Source organism: Vulpes lagopus, chromosome 13, assembly GCF_018345385.1.
Source record: "Vulpes lagopus strain Blue_001 chromosome 13, ASM1834538v1, whole genome shotgun sequence".
Lineage (NCBI taxonomy): Eukaryota > Metazoa > Chordata > Mammalia > Carnivora > Canidae > Vulpes > Vulpes lagopus.
The window spans coordinates 17359861-17382914 of record NC_054836.1 but is presented as its reverse complement, the minus strand read 5'-3'; the positions used below and the strand labels follow the sequence as shown (position 1 = coordinate 17382914).

Below are 23054 nucleotides of genomic sequence, written 5' to 3'. Positions count from 1 at the left end.
AACATTAGCAAATCAATTATTTACTTTTTTAGAGAGTTAGCAAGTCTGTACATGCTTAAAATTGAAACAAGTTTGGACTCGAAAGCTGAAGATAGACCACAAGTGCTACTAACTACAATAAAAAGTCATATATAAAAACTGAAAAGCAAAAGTTGCTTCATCATCCGATTAAGACTGAACTTTTTCTGTGGTATTAAATAAGACATAAAAGAAATATTTCAAAAGCTCCTTTAGTTTTTACAATAGGCTGCATGAAAAATATGAATGATCAGAAAAATTACTAGAAATAGAATAGTGTGAATTTTTAAGCCAATTTTATCAGAAAATCCAAAGTTTTAAATGATAAATTCTATAAATTCAATATTCCTTCAAGATACAAAATGGATTTGTAAAGGTCCTCAAATGATATTAGTGGTCACCCTAATTAGTCTGATAAACACATTTACAGTAAGACCAAGAAAGTATTACTTAATTCTTTTCTAAACATCAAGATCTACATGTAGAAATAAAATAGCCCTTGATTGAGAGCTTAACAGACAGTGAAGTTCATTTGAAAAAATACTTCCACAAAGTTTGAAAAGAATGAAATTGAAAAAAAAGTTTAAAAATTCAGTATTATTTCAGTTCTCATTTTATTAAAATAGGTATTTTTAAAAAGATTTATTTATTTTAGAGGGGGAAAGAGCAAGAGAGAAAGAGAGAGAGAGCATAAGCAAGAGGGGGAGATGGGAAGGGAGAGAGAAATTCAAGCAGACTCTGGTGAGCGGGGAGAGCCTGGCCCAAGGCTTGATCACAGGACCCTGAGATTATGACCTGAGCCAAAACCAAGAACTGGATGCTCAACTGGACTGCACCACCCAGGAGCTCCAAGAGGTTTTAAAAAAATTATCTCTGTACTCAACTGAAGCAGTGTTACTTACAATTCCAAATCAAGCTTTCTCTGCACTTGGAAACATACTACTGGCCAACTTGTAATTAGGTAAACCTTCTGTAAGAGGATAATTTCTTCTCATTTCTCCACATGAAATATAAACATAATGCTCTCAAAGACTCCAAATACTGGCATTTTCAGAAGGTTGGCCTCTAATTGGGGAGAAATACTTGGGTGTGAAATGATAGTAAAATGTGGACTTGATCTGCTGATCCAAGAGCCCAGACCCTTTTTTTCCCCATTATTGACAAAAACTTTCTTACTTTTGATTGCCTGATTCCCTCACCAACAAGGAATTAAAAAACAAGAGAGAGTGGATGTCAGCAGTGTGAAAATAAGAAATCCAAAGAGCCTACCCCAAATAGCTAGAAGGAGAGAGAATTAGGAAGAGAGCTATGTCACATCAGGATCTAAGCTCTAGATCTATACATAGTGTCATACTTCAAACCACTTTTCTGAAAGGAAGAAAGGAACTAGCAGAGGATAGTCTAAATAAAGATCAAATCTTGGGTTTCTTATCAAGACTTTCTTCTGACCATCTCAACAGGTATGTGAAACTGATGCTTGATTCTGAAAAATTCTTTATTTCTAATTTTATAGGGTAGTTTCAAGATGCTGCCAATACCTCATGGATATTGATAAGAGTCCTGAGAAGTGATATGGAATTTTTATTTTATGGTAGAGAATTAAACAGCCTCCGATTTATATAGCAAAGTAGTTAAACCTGAGTATGTACAACAACTACAAGACACGCACTGCAAATGCTACACAATAATGACATTTTGAGAAGGGTGGCTCCAAATATTTGTGTCTGAAGATCTTTTTGTTGGAAAAAAACTTTAATATTCTCTTCTGTATTTTCAACATGTAGCAAACTGCTTTGAACTCAGAAAGATTTATTGAAGATAATGATGATGGTCTCAACAGCATATAAAACTAGTACCTCTTGTGTGTTCCTCATGGATACATGACTTTATAGGTGTCTCTGCTTCTGACCTCCAAATCAAGCTGGCAGATGACGGGACCTTACTAGATCTATCTAGAATACCAAGAACATGGCGACCAATGGTTTCTTCAACAGCTGCTGTTGTCTTTACAACTTCTAAGAGGATCTTTAGAAGTCTGTTATTAGCTTTTTGGAGTGCAAATCTGTATAGATAAAGAAACATTTATTATAATGCTTAATCTTTCTGAAGCAAATACTTTGCTTATGTCCCACAAAAAATGTACCACAAAATATCTGACTTGAAAAATATCATACGATCCTCTCTACCAAAAAAATAAGGAATTGCACTTACAATTAAGTGCTTTTGTTTTTTTATTTAATGATTACAATATAAAACTTGTTTTCGTTTAAAAAATTTTGGTCCCTCAGTAAACTATAACATTTTTTACACATGGGCAGTACTTTACTGACCCTAAAGAAATCAAATAACTAAAGTTTTAAGATAGTAAATTTTCTAAATTACAAGAAAATTTTAAGGAGATACAAAAGTTAAACTTTAAAAATTGTGCTAGGATTCAAGCATACGCAAGCTGGTAAAACATTTATGGTTCTTCTACATGTTTCACATTTAATCTTTTATGTGTCAAACAATATAATGTAAAATGTAATTTAAAAATTCCACCAGAAAAACGGGTATTTCTATAACTTACTGGTGATAATCTACTTAATTAAATTACAAAAATAAGCAGAGACCAGTTTTTAAAAAGGTCTATTGTGTAATAGGACTATGGCCAGAGGATTACAGGCCATTCTTTATTATATCTGCTCCAGAGACAGAAATTTTCTCAAGTTACATAAACCACATTTATTTCAGCCAGTAGAAGGAACCTATTTTCAACCAAATGGAATTAATAGTGTGTTTGTCTTTTTAAAAGATGCCAAACTATCTCATTTTTTAAAAAATGGAAAATATTTCTAATCACCCATCTAAGTATCTCAGCAAAAATAATCAGTGTTAACATTTTAATGTCTATCTTTCTAGTCTTCCCCTCCACCTCATAAATATATACATTTTAAAAACAAAAATGGAATTATCCAAGACAAAGAGTTTTTGTAACCTTTTTTTTCTTAACATAGACATTGTCTCATGTCAAGAAATATACTTCCATAAATTCTGATCCAGAAGACTTCTGGATAACTAAACAATTCTCTTGTCCTAATAGCTTAATTCAATAACAGTACTACAGTGGCAAACTTTATATATAATATATATAGATAAAATAAGAGACTTTATGGTAAAGATTGTCTGCCTTAAGACAATTTGCTCTCTCAACTTCACACTGTGGGAGATCACAATCAGGTTAAAAGATATCTATTTTCACAGGCACATGACCTAACTATTTTAAGACAAGGTAATAAACGGACAAGCTTTCCTCCAGTATCTGTCAAGTGAAAGAGACAGTTCTATTTTTGTACCTAGATCAAGTTCTCTGCTTACATGAGGCGAGGATATTAAAAATAAAACTCTAAGTAATTTAGTTAGTAGTAAGTCAGTCAAGGGTTTTATTTAACTTTTTCCTAGGTTTTGTTCAAGCCCCAAACACCTCAGGTTTAGGACAATTTGAAAATATTTCTAAATAAGAGAAATGATTAAAATTAATATGATGGTAAAGAGAATAAGTATGAATACTCATTTATTAGCATTTGCTGCAAAAATTCCTAAAAACTAAACACTAGTTTTAAAACTGTACCAATTAGAGATAAATAATATAAAATAAACATTTTGTTTATTTTATATTGCCGTGGTAACTCTAATTTTCATACACTGTCTTTCTTGTTTGAGTTCCATACTGACTGTGTTCCATACTGATGATCCAATGGGGAAGCCAAAATCTTAGGGGCCAAATTCCTCCATGCAAGCTGAGGAAGGAGGTTAGGAGGACACAGAGGGTTGACAGTCACAGAAATTGGAAAAGGAGGAAATTAAGTTAGTAGATATTAATTTAATTTAAAATTAAAGAAATTATTTTCATTTGAACAAAACAAATTTTAAAATATTATGCTTAAAGTCCTTAATACAGGGGTAATTATCATTTAATATTTAATAATATTTTTATATTAATGTCTACAAAATCTAATCAGGATAAGTTTTGTTAACATCGGATCATTAATTTATTCCTCTACATAAGTGGGATATGGATTAAAAGTTCTCATCTGATATGCAGTAAATGAACGAAAGAAGCTAACTGTAAACTACCACACTTCATTTTCTTCCTCATCACAAGGGGGGGGCTTATACTGAATGCATGTCCATATAGTGAAGAAATACACTCACAAGTACAATTGTGTTTTTTAGGATAAAAAATGGCCTATGTGCAGAATAAAATTAATCAAGAAACGTTCAATAACCCAAGTAATGCCTTATCATTTACTGAGTTAACTACATGATCAATAGCTAAAAATTACTTTACATAAAAAAGATTTTTAAAAATTTGTCTTTTTAACAATCAAAAGTTGGTAATTCTTTAATATACAGAGTAAAATGGACAAATAAATGTACAAGATCAAAATAAGGATAAGTAAAGTTTACCACACTGAAACAACTATTTTAATTCCCTTTAAACCGAAAAAAAAAAAAAAACATTTTGTATACCTTTCACTGGTCAGAATATCAGGAAGCACATCTTCAGGTTTTCTGTCTAGCTCCTTTTCTTTAAAGGTCTCTTCTTCAATTTCCTCTTGGTTTTCATTTCCATTCTGCTTAAGTGTGTATAAAGGTAGAGAGGACAAAACAGAAAGAAAGCCTGTCATCTCAGAAACAGCATGTCGTTCTTCTATACTGTTGTGAGGTGAAATAGAAACCTCTGTGGGCAAAATAGATAATCTCTGAAATAATATTTAACTACATTTTATCAAGAGATTAGCATTATCAAAAAAGATAACGCAACCTAATGCACAGATGAAAAACACTTTAATGGGTTCAAGTTGATGCATGCTCTATGTGACAAGTTTGTTAGGCTGCTCTCTGGTGAAACAACAGTTGCTGCTATAGCAATGTCCTATGCAAATTACCTTAAAGGGAATGTAAAGCATCTTGACTCCACCTACCTTGCAAATAAACAATCACAAATATGTTAAGCTCAACACATATTAAAAATACATTTCACACCAACAACACAAAGACAAACAGATCCTACTGCATTGTTGATCCATTGATCCTAGGTGGGCCAAAGTCCATACTACCTGTGTTTGCGTACTGCTGTTGCGCAGCTCACAACACAGCTTCTCTCTTCCATCTAGAGACAGCTGCTTTAGTGCTTCCAGCTCCTCTAAAAGCACCCTCTCTCTCTCTGAAACCAGGTTTTCATTATCTATTGAGGATCTCTAAATAAGAAAAAAGGTCATGAGAGAATATTGTTTGCGATAGTAGGAAAAAAGCAGAAATAATTAGCAGATTTCTTTTAACCTCCTGGGACCAAAAGGCCCTTTCTACTTAGGAGTTACATCCCATGGTAGGAGGTTAAAAGCACATATTAAGTTCAATGCAAAATTTGAAACTTAAAAAAGCTAATTCAGAAATCTGTGAAGCTCAATTGATATTATTTTTATACATCAATTTTGCATTGAAAATTCAGAAGTTTAAATTCACAAAATGCTATGAAGAAAAGCAATACCAATTTTTCCAAATGATATGTTTTATGTTCAACTCCCAATCTTCCTATTCCTTTTTTGAAGGAACATATTTCAAGATTTCTTTATTTTTTAATCTCTTAAGTTTTCAAAATAAATTGAGTAAGTTTGTTTTTAAAGGAACTTTTATACAAGTATTTCTTGCTTTTCCATAATGATTTTGTGAGTATACTATATATAGCAATTGATAAGAATCCAGCTCCCAAATACCAAGGAGTAAGGAAAGGGGTAAGAATGTTATATAAATCTGCATTTCTCAAATCAAGAAGAGATGTTTCCCTGGAGGAAGTTCCAGAAACATACTACTTCAGATTTCCATTAATGATTAATAAGACAGATTAAAGATAGATAAAGGTATACCCTGGAGATGCTAATTGGCAGACTCACAAAACTGTAAATGAATATGGGAAAAATGACTATCAATTGCACCTCAGCATAAAGAATTTCCAAAATTGCCAAAGTGCTTTCGTCATGTATGGTCAATGGAATGATTAAAAAAAAACATACAAACAACCTTGTAGCCACTTTTCCAACACCTGAAAAGGCAGATAAATAAAATGGCACAAAGGCAATGCACTCTAAGGTTGAGTCAGGTGTTCCTAACAAGATCTATCGCTGTTGTGCTGATGGAGTACATTCCTGATGTTAAATATTTGTATTTATTTAGACCTTAGCAATAATTTTGACTTTTAAAAAAAGGCTACATAAAGAATATTGTTATGTTAATTGGGGAGAAAAGGGACTCTAAGTCACATACCTGGGCTAACTGTCTATTCAGTCTCTTAATTTCTTCTTGTAGCTGTTCCTGGTCTTCTCGCTGTCTCTCCATCTGGCGCATGTGTGCTTGCCTTAACAGTTCTGTTGCCTGTTGATGTTCTTGGTATTGTCGTACAAGTTCTTGCCTCATATCTTCCAACTGTTCTTCATTTAACATTAGTTGTCTAGAAGCATCCATACTTGATACCAAAATCTCATCATGGATCTATAATAGTAAAAGAAAAAAAAAAGCAATCATAAGACACTTTGTGGGAATCTGTAAGCATCAACATTATAAGGAAATATAAAAGCAATCTAATATCACAAAGTACCTGATTTTTTTATCCCCATTACTAAACTAAAATATAAATTTTAGAAAAAGATATTTGTCTTAATTATAATTCCAATTTGATGTGAAGTTAGTTTATTATCATTACACGTTATTCTCTAAAAGCAAAATAGTTGTTTAGCAGTTAGTTTAGATGCAATCTGATTCTATGGGATAAAAGAAGAACAAAGACTAAACATCTTCAGGATGCCTTCTGCTCTTAGTGAAGCTATAACTTCATTATCCCTCGATATTTTACGATGGGGAGATAAAATAAATGGAATATTTATAACTTAAAATTAAATTTATAAAACATGAAAAGTTTTACCTATTTATATTATGCAGTGGTCATCACAGTACTACAGAGAACTGCTTGATAAGAAACAATTTTCAATAATTTTTACTTGGAAGCAAAAGCTTTATATTCCACTTTCTCATAGTCATAAGAAATCAACTCCTTAATGAAGTTCTATAAGTGCTTCAATTCCCAAAGAGCTATTACTTAAATGAACAGCTGCTGGTAAATTAAAGGTTTTCAAATACCCAAGTTTTACACTTCATGCAGAAGTTGACAACTGTATTTGAATATGCCTCTTAAAACATAACCCATCCTGAACATTAATAAAAAATTTGAATTTAGATAACTTTAAAACATAGGATTTACGACTTTCTGTTAAATGCACAGTTGTAGTATAGACACAGAATAGATCCTCCATTAATGAGTAAGTAGAGAATTAATATATACAGAATACTTTAGATTATCTTCTTAAACAGGTACTATTTTCTTATGATGTTGTTATCACATTAAATGAAGCAAATCTTTTATTCATATATACTGCTAAACTAAAGATAATTAATCTCAAATTGGCTGAAACAAAATTAATGGAGGTATAACTTACAATGAGATTTTACCATGTACAATATGTACAAAATCAACAATACTTTGAACGAGACTTGCTTTATTTAATAATATTGAATCATTTATTCATATAGAAATAATAAAACATTCATAAATTCACAAGTCAAGACTAGATTAGATACCTTCCTTCCCCATAAGGAGCATTAATTACTGGTAATATATTTCTAGTGAAGGAAGTCAGATTTTTTTACACAAGGAAGCATACTTACAGGTTCTCTGACTATAAATGTTTTATCTTTGGAGAACATTTCTTCTGAAATAGTCAGTTCACGGTCCTTCGATTCTAATATATGATCAAGATTATCACTGTTTGATAACAGAACTTCTGTTCCATCTTCTCCTAACTCTGTACTAAGTGGTTTAAACTCTTCTTTAGATTTCATCTCCATCGCTTCAAAAGTTTGACCCTGTGAAAATTTCACTTCATTTAAACGTTCTTGCTGACAGAAAGCATGTGCTTGTTTTGATAATGTAGTATTCTCTTTTTCCCCAGATATTCTAGATAGTTCAGTTTGTTGAGCAAATGCTATACTCATTGACACAATGACCTAAAGAAATCAAATAAACAAAAAGGATTAGATTTATAAATACTAGCAGGAATTTAAAAAGCAAATTAACCATCTAAATGGTTTTCAACTAGAAATCCTACAGACAGTGACAGATATCTCTATTTTACATGCCTTTAATATTTTCTAACTAGTGGTCAAGACGTCAAGACTAGCTTTTACTTTAATTTTCTGTCTTGAACCTCATCTGCTTGTCTCTTTGTCTCTTAATAATAAGAATGCAACACAGAAAAAAAGATTAAAAATATGAAAGAGAAGCAAAGAGATACGAAGGATAGAATGAGAATGCTCAACCAACATCTAATCATTGGTCCAGAAGGACATATTAGAGAATAATGGAAAGGGACTATTTCGTGAGTAATAGTTGAGAATACATAAGGCATCACTCCTAAGAGTCAAGAAGACCAGTGAATCTTGGAAGGACAAATAAAGAGAAAAAGTTCTTAAAAGTTTCCAGAATAAAAAGATGTATTACCTATGAGGGAACAACAATTAAAATGACAAGAACTTTCCCAGCAGAAATAAGTCAGAAAACAATGAAATGTTATCTTTAAAGTTCTGACATAAAAATAACTATCAATCCAGATTTGAATGGTCAACAAAACCATCTTTCAGGAATAAAAGCAAAATAAACACATGAAATAAAAACAAAAACAGAGTTTTACTTCTAGTATCTCCTAAGTAAAAGAATTTCTAAAGGATATCCCTCAAAAGGCGGAAAATGATTCTAGAAGGAAGGCCTAAGATTCAAAAAGGATTAGAGCAGTAAACTTTATTTTTGTAAGCATGTAGATAAACATTGATGGGTATAGAGCAATAATTCTATCTAAACTGTGGAATAAAAAAAGATAAGACAGAGACTTGTAGGCAGCCCCAGTGGCTCAGAGGTTTAGCCAGCCTTCAGCCCAGGGCGTGGTCCTAGAGACCCGGGATCAAGTCCCACATTGGGCTCCCTGCATGGAGCCTGCTTCTCCCTCTGCCTGTATCTCTGCCTCTCTCTCTCTCTCTCTCTCTGTCTCTCATGAATAAATAAATAAAATCTTAAAAAAAAAAAAAAAAGAGAGACCTATAATTCCAGTTAGCATAAATTAAACCCACTGCGGCCTCTCTCCCACAACTGAAAATTGAACAAAATACAAAAGCAAGTACCAGAGAACTCTGCAAAGTAAACAAAAGCAAGCAAACTGCTGAGGACATCAAAACTTGAAGAAATCTGTATGAAGAAGGTGAAACAGAACTTGTAGTCTGTCCCTAACTGAGTTGTCTGTTAAAAAAAAAAAAAAAAAAAAAGAATTCACATTTTCGAGAACATTTTAAGACCCAGGGTTCACACAATATTCAAAATGTTCAATATATAATTCAAAATTAGATGACATACAATATGTTATGTGTCAAATTTGTTGCCAGCAGATTTGCTTTAAAAGTAATGCTAAAGGCAGTTTTTCAGGCTGAAGGAAAATAATACCAGAGGAAAACTTTGAACAACAGCAGAATGAATACTCATTCTTTTCAAGTATGCAAGGAGCATTCAACCAGAACAATAAATTCAAGCAAACTTAATCACACAAGGTATCTGACTACAAATAAATTAAAAATTATACATTAACAGGAAGATACCTAAAACCCCTAAAATGTGGAAAATTTTTTTCTTTTTTAAAATGTGGAAATTTAACAACACATTTCTAAGTAACTCACTAAACAAAGAGAATGTCACAAAAGAAATCAAGTATTTGGACTGAATGAAAATGTGTAGAATAGAGTTTAAAGGTGTGCTTAAAGGGAAACTTACAGCAGTAAAATGCATGTATTAGGAAAGAAAGGTCTTTTAGGAAAACAGAAAAAGAAAGCAAATTGAACACAACGCAAGCAGAAATAAGTAAAAAATAAAGAAATCAATTCATTGAAAATAAAACAAAAGCAATTTTTAAAAAATCCAAAAGCTGGATCCTTGAAAAAAGCAATAATACAATTGATAAACTTCTAGCCAGAATAAGAAAGAAAAAAGTGAGATAGTAGAGATAACAGACAGATCCCACAGACATTAAGTAATACAGGAATAGTATAAATAACTTCACCAACATAAATTCAAAAGTTTAGATGAAATAGACCAATTAATTCCTTGAGTGACACACTAACAAAGCTTACTCTAAAAGAAATAGGTTACCTGAATAAAACAAAATCTATTAAGGAAATTGGATTCATAGTAATAAAACCTGACAAGGAAAAGTTCAGGCCCTGTTGGTTTCACTAGCAAAATCTACAAAATATTTAAGAATAAAATAATACTGTGGTGCCTGGGTGACTCAGTTGGTTAAGTGTCTGACTCTTGATTTCAGCTCAGGTTATGATCTCAGGGTTGGAAGATCAAGCCCCATGTCGTGCTCTGCATTTGGCGCAGTCTGCTTTGTCCCTCTCCCTCTGCCCCTCCCCACCTAAAGAAAATAAAGCCAATTCTACATAAATTTTTTCAGAAAACAGAAGAAGAAATATATTCCAACACTTTACAAGGCCAGCATTATCCTGATATAATAACCAAAGACATTACACGAAAACAAAACTCTGGATGATGTTCCTCATGAAAACAGACATAAATATCCTTGACAGAATATTAGCAAACAGAATCCAACAATGTAAAAAGAAGGAGTATCTCCAGAGGAACACGAACAAACTCGGGGGTGATGGAAATGTTGTTTCATAACTAAACATCTGTTAAAACCCACCAAATTTTGCACTTAAAACTGAAATTTCATTTTATATAAATTATACTCAGTAAAGATAATTACAAACAACAAAAATCTGACCATATGTTAAGGTCATAAAGGAAGCATAAAAAATTTATATTTTTATGAAAAATTTGTATCATGAAGATCACTTTCTTTGGACTAGAAATAGACTAGACTACAAATAATTAAAAGAACTGTATCATCTGAAAACGAAAAAGCTCAACTAACTTGTTATTCTCTCCTTTCCACTTCACTATCCTATCTAAATCTCACCTGTGATTACAGGTGACTCTATGTATTCTGTCTTGTGTAAACTGAGCTTAGCTCAGGAGAAAAAGAATCCAACCAAGCTGAAGGGTCTTATTTTAAATTTGTAATTACTGCCCTTATATGAGCCCTTCAGGATACTAGGCAAATTTACTCAATTTCCCTTGTTTTTAACAATTTTTATTCCTCTTCCTAGACAGCCCTCTCTCCTTAAAGCTTCAAAGTCTTCTCTTCCTTTATCACTCTCAGGTGCTGACCTTACTTCTTATTTAAGTGAGAAAACAGAAGCCATCAGAAGAGAATTTCCAAAGGCTCCAACTACTGAATCTGAAAACATTCTGAATCATGAACCAAATATTCTCTGCCTTCCTTCTTATTATTATGGATTAAAAACTGCCATGCTCCTATCTAATGGCAACCCTCTAGGGATTGCATCTCCTCTCCTTTACTCAAGGACACTGCTCCAACAATTGTTTCTCTCCTGAATTAGCTATTTTTTTCTTTTTCTCCTTAATCTCTATTAACAAAGAAACATGATGTGATACCTTTCTTCTTAAACAGAAACAAAACAGTAACAATAAAAATCTACTGCATGACACCCTCTACCACCCTTGAACTACCACTGCATTTCTCTCTGCTCCTCTTTCAAGTAAAAACTCTAAATAATTCATCTCTTCATTCTTCCCTTTCATGCTCTCAAATACAATCTAATCAGTTGGTCTGCATCACCCCATCAAATGTGTTGTTGTGAAATGTATCAATGATTTCAAATTGTAAAATCCAATAATTAATTTGCAGTTCTAATCATTCTTGACATATCAGAAACCTCTGACAAAGCTTAACATACACATTGTCTTCTTGATACACTTTAAAAAAATTACTTGGCTACTGTGATGCACTCTTTTGCTTTTCCCATTATTCTAGGATCAAGCTGGGCCATCAAACGTGGTCTCTTGGACCGCTGTACCCTGGATGTCTTTGGAACAGTTTTCAATGACCTATACACTTTGGTGCTCTGCTATCTGCTTAGATGACTGATGCCTTACATTAACATATTTAAATCATCACCATTACTCCAGTAATATGACTACTTTACAAATTTCATAAGTCTTTATCATCTACTATGTGGTTTATGTAGATTAGTTCATGGAAGCCTTATAAAAATTACTTATTCCTATTTTTTCCTCTTTTCACATGAAGGAAATGAACTCAGTATGCCAGAAGAGCAAGAATTTAAAGCATGGTGTATCCTATACCAAACCTCATGCTCTTAACTGCTATGATGCCCTGCTATCACATTTCACTTGAGAAATTTTTAAGAGCTAAGTGCAAAAGAAAATCTTCATTTCTCTAAAGAACTAGATAATGAGACCTATATAAGCAATGGTGCCTCACTTTTTACTCCGATCTCCGGAACCAAACTTTTTTTTTTAAGATTTTATTTAATTATTCATGAGAGACAGAGAGAGAGAGAGAGAGAGAGACAGAGACAGAGACAGAGACAGAGGGAGAAGCAGGCTCCATGCAGGAAAGGCTGATGTGGGACTCGATCCTGGGTCTACAGGATCAGGCCCCAGGCTGAAGGCAGCGCTAAACCGCTGAGCCACCCCGGCTGTCCCAAACCAAACATTTAGTAAAGATACAGAAGTGATTAAGTCCTGTAGCCCATACATTTTCTTGGGTGTTGACTTCTCCTAATTTATGTTAACCTAATTCCTTGCATATTTCCTCTTTACCTTATCATCCTCCTTTTTAAAAATGCATATATCCACTGGGAATGTCATATTGAACAGTTAAAATAGAATAAAAAAGCAGAGAAAATCAGAATTCAACTGTTCCAATATAAGAACACAATCAGAAAAAAAAAAAAAAAAGAACACAATCAGGTATATGCATTTTATTTTTTAAAGATTTATTTATGTATTTAAGAGAGAAAAAGTCAAGAGTTTAAAGAATAGCTCTAGGCATAGAAGTTAAAAGTATCTACAGTAATTAACATCACAGTAACTTCTCTGGGAGGAGATAGGCAAAGAAAATATATTAAAAACTAACCAACCACCTTCTATCTCATTTCCAACCATATTCCCCTCCTTTAAAGGAAGGCCAAACTCTACAAGGTACCATTCACTAGGTAACAAATTTGTAAAGACTTGTTATAGCACTCTGAAAAGTTCCTATTACTATTTCATATCAAGAAAAAAAAATGTTTTTCTTAAAGAAAAATTCACAGAACAATTCCACTGCAGGGAACTGCGGTTGATATCAGTAACTGACAATTTAAAGATAAGCTATGTATAAAACTTAAAAATATAAGTGCAGGGGTGCCTGGGTGATTCCGTCAGTGAAGTACTTGACTCTTGATCTTGGTGTCATGAGTTTGAGCCCCATGTTGGGTATAGAGACTACTTAGTTTAAAAAAAAAAAAAAACGCAATAAACTCTGTTTTTTGAAGGCTCAAAGGGAATATAAACCACAATAATTTGACAAACTATAAACTTACCTTAGCTACTTCTTCTTCTAATCGTTCTTGGTACTGTTTTTCCAGCAACTTAACCACGTTTGTTTCCTCTTTCACTCCAAAGTCATTAGAAAACTAAATTAAAAAGCAAAATATAACATATTTTATATTATGCAGTGGTCATCACAGTACTACAGAGAACTGCTTGATAAGAAACAATTTTCAATAATTTTTACTTGGAAGCAAAAGCTTTATATTCCACTTTCTCATAGTCATAAGAAATCAACTCCTTAATGAAGTTCTATAAGTGCTTCAATTCCCAAAGAGCTATTACTTAAATGAACAGCTGTATCTAATTTTAAGAATGTCAACAGTGACTATCTTTGCTTATGAAATTATAAGCAAATTTTATCTTCCTCTTGATATTAATAGTACCCAATTTTCTAGAGATACAAATTACCTTTATAACTAGAAAAAAAACCCCATAGAGTTTAAAAAATGTAAACATTCTCAGCATCAAAGCATTTCACTATCAATTATCTGAATATGCCATATAGAAGAATCAAGATATGTAGCCAACATCTCTCCTCTGTATCTAAAATAAGAGAAAGCAATGATTTTTGTTTTCTATAGTAGTTAAATATTTGGAGTTAAGAACTAAAAATCTACTGAATGAAGATCAGGGTATTGCAGTTTTAAGTTTCAGAAAAGTGGCTATCAATTAGGAATATATATAATTTTGAGAATAGGCAGAATGTGGTTTAGCTAGCTGGCCTATTGACAGGCTTTTATACATCATATAGCCTGTGCTGAAGGAATGCTCATCTATTGTCCCACCATAGCATCTTGAATTATGAGGATTCCTAAACACTATTCTAGAGGTGGTCTAGCTCAACTGCCCATAGTTGGAAGAAAAATTGTTGGCAAGGGCAATGAAACTAATTTGTTACACGGTTCATGTTATACAAAACAAGACAAATTTTAAACTAGAATATACTTAAAGGGAAAGAAAACTTCTCAATTTTAACTTTGTGATTTCTATGCTATGAAAATACATTAAATTTCTTTATATATTCTTCTCGGTTTTTCATACAAGGTATTATCTTCTTATGTTTACCTCTTAGCAACTATTAATTAGGTAATTATTACAAATGTAAAAATAACAGTTAAGAAAAATAAAATCAGTGCACATAACAGTTTAAAGATATAATACCTCTATTGTACCATCAATGTTCTGGTTTACACAACTTCCAGGATATATTGTTTTCCGGACATCAGATTCAGTAATTACCATTGAGTCAATGGAGAAACTAAACATAAATAAAACAGAGTAAAGGAATTAGAGTTGTGAGTTTTACTGTTGGTCCACATTTACAGTATGCATACAATGTGTATTAGGGCAGGGGCAACAAAGATGATAGTCAACAGTTACAGGTATTGTGACTTAAATCATATTTTTGACTAACTTTTCCATTAAAAACTAAAGTAACACAATTGAATTGAATGAGAGAATATTTCAACAAATCACCATTGAATTTTATACCATTTTAATTTTTTTAAGATTTTTATTTATTTTTAATTAATTAATTAATTAATTAAGATAGACATAGAGAGAGAGGCAGAGACACAGGCAGAGGGAGGAGCGGCTCGATCCCGGGACTCCAGGACCGTGCCCTGGGCCAAAGGCAGGCGCTAAACCGCTGAGCCACCTAGGGATCCCCAGATTTTATTTATTTATTCATGAGAGACACACACGGAGAAAGGGAGAGACACAGCCAGAGGGAGAAGCAGGCTCCATGCAGGGAGCCTGACATAGGACTCGATCCCCAGATTTTATCTATTCATGAGAGACACACACAGAGAGAGAGGGAGAGACACAGGTAGAGGGAGAAGCAGGCTCCATGCAGGGAGCCCGACATGGGACTTGATCCCGGGGCTCCAGGATCACACCCCAGGCTGAAGGCGGCGCTAAACCACTGGGCCACCGGGACTGCCCTATACCATTTTATAAAGTGTATTACAAATATATGACATGCAGCTATTTACAGGTATAAACATTTTTTAAAAACTGAGTAAAAATGTGTAAAAACCTCATTTTTATTACAAAATTATTTATACACACGGAAAAAAATGTGGATGAACACATGTCAAAAGTAACAATGACTACCTCTAGTGGAACTGGGGAGCAGGGCAGGAAAAGGAAGATTTTTTTTTTTTTTAAAGATTTTATTTATTTATTCATGAAAGATACAGAGAGAGAGAGAGAGAGAGAGAGGCAGAGACACAGGCAGAGGGAAAAGCAGGCTCTATGCAGGGACCCCCATGTAGGACTCGATCCCAGGTCCCCAGGATCACGCCTTGAGCCAAAGGCAGGCACTAAACCTCTGAGCTACCCAGGGATCCCCAGATTCTTAATTTATACAGTCATCTCCCCAATTTTTTTTGTTTTTAATCTACTCATATATCTTCTGGTAGTCATATTTTTACTCTGTATTGTTTTACAAGCATTATTTTGTTTAAAAAACCACTTTTTTTCTTATAATGCTTAAGTCATAAAAATAGGGTAAGGTTAATATTTAGCAACCATGGGAAAAACATTCAAGTGGCAAATTATAAATTTTTTTGGCTAATACAATTTTTCACTATTTTCATGTGTACTCATGCTGCCTTCTTTTACTCTACCTCCCCCTTGCCCACCTCCTCCTTTATCTCCTGTCCTCGTCTTTCATTCTGTCCCAAATTTGCCAGATAAAAGTTATCAACTTATTTCATAACTTACATAACTAACCCCCTACTGACAGGTATTTGGTTGTTTCCAAATGTTCACTATTACAAATAATGGTATAGTCTAAACCCTCATAAATCTACCTTGCACACATCTGTGGACTTTCTGTATGATAAATCTTATAACTGTTGGGTTTAATATTTAAAAATTTAACACAATATCATATTCCAAAAAGTTACATTAATTTTACTCCCATAATAGTATCATTTAAGTATTTATTCAAAATTTCAGCAACACAGTTTTTTTTTTATTTTTTTATTTTATTTTATTTTTTTTTAAGAGTTTTAAAACTTTGTTAGAACATGTCTGTTTTGGGACACCTGGATGGCTCAGCAGTTGAGTGTCTGTCTTTGGTTCGGGTCGTGGTCCTGGGGTTCTGGGATCGGGATTCACATCGGGCTCCCTGTGAGGAGCCTGCTTTTCCCTCTGCCTGTGTCTATGCCTCCCTCTGTGTCTCTCAGGAATAAAAATAAATAAAATCTTAAAAAAAAAAAAAAAGAACATGTGTGTTTTTATTTTTGAGATTACATATCCTTCAACTTCTATTGGCCATGTAAGTTTCTTCTGCTGTTTACTGCCTATTCATGTTCTATGTTCACATTGAATAATTGTAGAAACATATCTCCCTTTTGTTTCTTTTCTGCCCTTTCCTGGTTCTTCTGTCTCACACTTTTGTCTGTTTCCTCATTGCTTCTTGCATATACTTATCTGATCCTTGGTTCCATGTTTTGATTCTTTTTTTCATAGCTTAGAAAACCCTCCTGATTATTTATCCAGCTATTAACACCCAAACTCTAATAAAAAATGGTATAGTCCCCAATGACTCCACTCTATAGTTTTATAGAATTTGAAAGGGTTTATCCCAAATTCAAAAAACAGTCTGGCTAAAACCAAACTCACTGTTCCCCTCTTATAATTAAGGTCCTACTCTCCACTGGCCTTACTTCTCTATTTATATTAACATTACCATCATTCTCCATATTCTTTAGCTTGAAAACAGGGTCATCTTTGTTTTTCCCCTTCACTTTGCTCTCAACATTCCTTTTATCTCAGTAACTGATATTCACCCCTTCATTTCCATTTCCCCTGGAACCACTCCAGTAGGAAATTATTACAAAAATGTGCAGTGAAAGATGCCACATAGACATTTAAATTCCAGCACTTTGGTTGTATTGCCATGTTACAATCCTTAACCACTACTACTTAAAAATTATTATTTTGTGAGTAAGTACTATTTCAATGATTAGACTGAAGTCCCTTGAGGGAAGCCATTTTATATATATCACAAGAAATAACTCTGACTCATCACCATAGCTATTAGTAGGAGTGAACATGGTGGTCAGCACATCTCTTTTTGTAGGGTGGGAGAAAACTAATGCTCTTCATTGAAAGGTAGTTCATTGAAAGTGTCAACACACTTCCACTGAGTATTACAGAAACTCAGAGAGGGTGGTGAGCTGACAAAAGCTCAAATCCAGTAACAGCAAAGTAAGTCTCCATTTCTAGGAAACTCCCTCCCTTTTCTTCATTCTTTAGAGAGAAAGCATAACTAAGTAAAGGAAGGCTACTTGAAATACTGTAGCTGATTATTAGAGACTTCTTGCTACCTATTTTCTTTCAAATCAGAAAACCCAAAGTAGTAGTTTCCAAATGTCAATCCATAAAATGTCTGCGTCAGAATTATCTGGTTACAAGTACAAATGTCCAGGGCTCATCTCAAAGCTACTGAGTCTGACTCCCCAAATGTATAATCCAGTAATCTAATTTTAAGTATTCAAAAATCTCTGGTGTTTCTGATGCATGGCCAAGTTTAAGAGTCACTGATTTCAAATAAAATGAAAGCTTTGTAAGGCTGTGCCAAGGCTGAGTGAATAATTCCAAAGTCTACATACAAACCCTGAATAAAACAAGGGGAAATAGACTGTTTCCAAAGAAGTGTGGACATTTAGAGTTTTGCAATAAATAAAATAATTTTGTCTTGAGGTTCCATTAATAAGTGCCTATGAAGATATCAGTCACAGAACAGCAGAGCCAGCCAAAGTTAAATTAAATCTCTGAGCATTTTATAGAGGTAGTTTAAATATTAAAGCATATTTCCCAACTAAATCATGAGGTGTTCTCTCATTCATTTAATAAATATTTATTGAACACCTACTACATAGAGAGAATTATTACAAGGTTTGGGATACATCAATGATTCAACTGGACAAAAACGCTCAACCTTACAAAGCCTGAAGTTTTTTTTAAAAGGCAGACAATAAAACAAACAGGGTATATGTATGTATGTGTATATATATATATATATGTATATATACACACACACACACACACGGAATATCCTATATATATATAAACTTGGTTTTTATTTTGTACATATATATACAATATATAATATATATAGTCTGTATGTATATATAGACTTGTTTTTTTATTTTGTATATATACAGCTTTATAGATATAAATCAGATAGTATTAATACAGAAAAAAATGGAAATTAGTGTACAGAGTTCTAAAGACACTTTTCATTTAAAAATGTTCATCAGGATAGGCCTCAGGACAACATGATATTTGCATAAAGACCCAAAGGAGGTGAGTGTGTTGGGCTTACAAATATCTGGAGAAAGAGCATTCTAGGTAGAAGAAACAATAACAAGAAGACCCTGAAGCAGGAGCATACTGATGGTTTGAGGATCTCAAGAAGAATGTGTGGGGTGTGAGAATAGTGACAGTCAGGTCAGTCGGAAATAAAGTCAAAGTGGTAATGGAACCATCATGTAGGACCTAGTAAGGCATCACAAGGATAGAAGAGCACTGGACTAACATGATCGATCTTAAATTTTAAAAGCAAATTTTAATATTTTAAAAGCAAAGTTGTGGAAATATGTTGAGAATAGACTTTAGTGGAAGAGTTAGGGTAAAAACAGGGAGATCAGTGTTGCAGTAAACTAGGTGAGCGATGATGATGGCAAGGGACTAGCGAAAAGTACTCCAGTTTAGATGTATTTTGGAGGCAGAGATAACAGAATTTCTTGATAGTTTGGAAGTGAAGTATGAAAGAAAGAAGAGTCACCCAGATAGAGATGGCTGCAGAAGGAGCAAATTTCTAGGGGAAAGTCTAGAGTTCTATTTTAGACATGGTGAATCTATTAAACAAGTGAGAAAGTCCAGCCGTAAAAGCCCACATCAAAGTAGCAAAGACCAGGCATACTATAAACAACAAATATATGCAAACTCTCTCATTTAATCCAGCAGATTAACAATAACCAGCATCTTTATAAAAGAAAAATGTAAGTAAAATCTCTATAATAGCATGTCTTTGGTTTATAAAAACATTTACTTCATACATTTCAAAGAATTATCTCCTGTTCTTATTTCTTGATAATGCGACATCCCATCTCTTTCAAGCAACTTTGCTTAAGTTACATTTTCTAATGAAAATCAATCATGCTATGATTGTTACTGAGCTATAAATACTGTTGAAATTGTAAATGGATGGATACCTTGGCTGAACTGTGGACTCACTGACAGCTTGAAGCCTTTCCTGCAAACAATGGATCTCTGCTCCATAGTTTTCTTCAGTTTCTTTCAATTGTTGCTGCAAAGAGGATATGAGGTTTTCTAATTCTTGAACCTGTCCTTCAAGTTGTTTAATTTTTTCAGAATCTTGCAGAGTAGATAACTTGCTTTTATGACTGACATCTATGTTATATGAAGAGAAGAACATACACATTTCAATACAAATTTCTTCTTGAAATACCACAATCGCTTTTTTGTGTGTGGAGACATTATTCTTTCTTCTTTGAAAAAATAATCTTGTTTTTAGTAGTAATAAGTTTCAATTTAGACTCATTTTGAGGGATAAAAAAAAATTTTGAGTGTAATTCAAGATCTTCTATCTTCATGTCTGTAGTACCTCTAAATCTACCGGTACTATGTCTCTAAATTGAAAACAATTAAGAATCGCCCAACAAGTGAGAGGGGATCAAAGACAGGAATAGTCCACACCTTCCACTTTGAGAATGAAAAAACCGATACTAGAGAGATTATAATGAATTGCCCAAGATCATTGGTTGTCTCAAATTTTAAAGTAAAAAAATCAAATGATTAAACATTTGGTATAAAAACACTATACTGTGGTATACAATCAAAATTTACCAATGTCAATGTCTTGCAAACTGGTCATCTGAGAGGCTGATAAAAACTCTGTTTCCTCTTTTGGTAGGTTTCCTTCTGCAAACTTAAGTTTCACATCCTCTGTCTGCCGTCCCTGAATCTATTGAAAATAACAGAAAAGGAATGACATATATATATATATATGATTCAACATTTTGAAAGCTGTATTAAAGCAGGTTTATAAATGAAAACTTTTTTATTCAAAAACACTTAGAACTGTAACATTCTGATACAAATATTTTCCCTTCCAACTTATTTGCCCATTTCTGACAGGGATTCACATTCCCTTTACAGCACTGCAATTATATATTAGTTAGTGTATTGTTTCGTCATACCCAGAAAGAAGTTCGTTTTAATGTAAGGACAGAAGCTGCACAGAATTTTGGTATAAAGCTCATACAATAGGTCTTGGTCTTTGGAATTTCAACTCCTATACAGTAAATCTTATGCTTATCAATACTTGATAATATAACTTTATGAATTTCTGGATATAACCTATGTACCTCTAGAAAACTGACAATTGGTATGCTGTTCTTTACACAGAAGGAAAATAATGAAAACAGATAAATCTCATTGTTTCCTTACTATTAAAATTAAGGCAGCAATTTGTCAGATGCATATGTGTAGTAACTTAGTTATTCATCAAATGCTTAATAATCATCTACTACATGACTATCACTGTGACAAGGGAAACTAAGATAAAATCAGTAAAAAAAAAGTGGTGTATCTGCTGTCAGAGAATTTATCAACTAGTGGGGGAAATAAAATTAAACAATTAGAGGGGCACCTGGGTGGCTCAGTTTGACTCTTAATTTCAGCTCAGGTCACGATCTCAGGTTCCTGAGATCAAGACCCACATCAAGCTATGTGCTGAGTGTGAAGCCTGCCTGGGATTTTCTCTCTCCCTCTGCCCCCCACATCTCTCTCTTAAAAAAAAGAAAACAATTAGAGAAGCACTAAACTGTAATTGACTATAAGGGCAATAACAGAAAGACTGATACGTGTGTGATTATGGAGTAAGTCAAACTTGATCTGGGGCTCAATCGTTCTGGGCAAAGACTAGCTCTAAAAGGCTATAAGGAAGAAATAGTAAGCATCTGTGAAAGGATGGCCTATCCTATAACTACTGAAGACAATGATCTTCTTGAGAGGGGTTTAATTTGGATACAGATGGGAGAAGAACGCTACATAAATAAGAAAGATCTAGAGTACAAAGTACTTTAAAAGTAAGGGGAGAGTCTGGATTTGCTATACTAGATGAACAAAATATACCACTGAAAGCAGGTGAGCAACAGAATAAAAGCTATTTCTGATGAAGGCTGTTTCATTTGGTTACTCCTCTTATGAAGTCCTCTACCCCATGCCTAACCCCTAAGTACATTTCAACAGAGAACCTTGCCTTTTACTTCCCAAAGCAAATAAAGCCCATCAAGTAAATTCTTCACTTTCCAGCCTAACCTTTCTATCCCTTCACTTAATTCATTCACAAAACACTTATTAAGCCTTTACCATGCACTCAACCAAGCACCATGCTAAGAAAAGGAAATACAAATTATTTTAAGATTTGTGTGGAATCAGAAAAGACCCCGAATAGCCAGGGGAATTTTAAAAAAGAAAACCATAGCTGGGGGCATCACATTGCCAGATTTCAGGTTGTACTACAAAGCTGTGGTCATCAAGACAGTGTGGTACTGGTACAAAAACAGACACATAGATCAATGGAACAGAATAGAGAATCCAGAAGTGGACCCTGAACTTTATGGTCAACTAATATTTGACAAAGCTGGAAAGACTATCCACTGGAAGAAAGACAGCCTCTTCAATAAATGGTGCTGGGAAAACTGGACATCCACATGAAGAAGAATGAAACTAGACCAGTCCCTTGCACCATACACAAAGATAAACTCAAAATGGATGAAAGATCTAAATGTGAGACAAGATTCTATAAAAATCCTAGAGGAGAACACAGGCAACACCCTTTTTGAACTCAGCCACAGTAACTTCTTGCAAGATACATCCACGAAGGCAAAAGAAACAAAAGCAAAAATGAACTATTGGGACTTCATCAAGATAAGAAGCTTTTGCACAGCAAAGGATACAGTCAACAAAACTAAAAGACAACCTATAGAATGGGAGAAGATATTTGCAAATGACGTATCAGATCAAGGGCTAGTTTCCAAGATCTATAAAGAACTTATTAAACTCAACACCAAAGAAACAAACAATCCAATCATGAAATGGGCAAAAGACATGAAGAGAAATCTCACAGAGGAAGACATAGACATGGCCAACATGCACATCAGAAAATGTTCTGCATCACTTGCCATCAGGGAAATACAAATCAAAACCACAATGAGATACCACCTCACACCAGTGAGAATGGGGAAAATTAACAAGGCAGGAAACCACAAATGTTGGAGAGCATGTGGAGAAAGGGGAATCCTCCTGCACTGTTGGTGGGAATATGAACTGGTGCAGCCACTCTGGAAAACTGTGTGGAGGTTCCTCAAAG

The 23054-nt window shown here is 33.7% G+C and overlaps 1 protein-coding gene across 8 annotated transcripts in view; it reads right to left on the bottom strand.

The window, feature by feature from the left end:
- AKAP9 (A-kinase anchoring protein 9) overlaps nt 1-23054 on the bottom strand; it is a 157312-nt gene that overhangs the window by 74979 nt on the left and 59279 nt on the right. For 3 of the 8 annotated variants that reach the window (XM_041728301.1, XM_041728304.1, XM_041728303.1), the window contains 9 exons: nt 20525-20642; nt 19870-20068; nt 14798-14894; nt 13627-13719; nt 7780-8118; nt 6325-6549; nt 5121-5261; nt 4531-4637; nt 1875-2080 (listed from right to left, as the gene is read on the bottom strand). In XM_041728301.1, coding sequence (XP_041584235.1) covers nt 1875-2080; nt 4531-4637; nt 5121-5261; nt 6325-6549; nt 7780-8118; nt 13627-13719; nt 14798-14894; nt 19870-20068; nt 20525-20642 — 1525 coding nt within the window. The remainder of the gene's footprint in view (nt 1-1874; nt 2081-4530; nt 4638-5120; nt 5262-6324; nt 6550-7779; nt 8119-13626; nt 13720-14797; nt 14895-19869; nt 20069-20524; nt 20643-23054) is intronic. The other 5 variants (XM_041728302.1, XM_041728308.1, XM_041728306.1 and 2 more) reach the window with 4 other exon arrangements.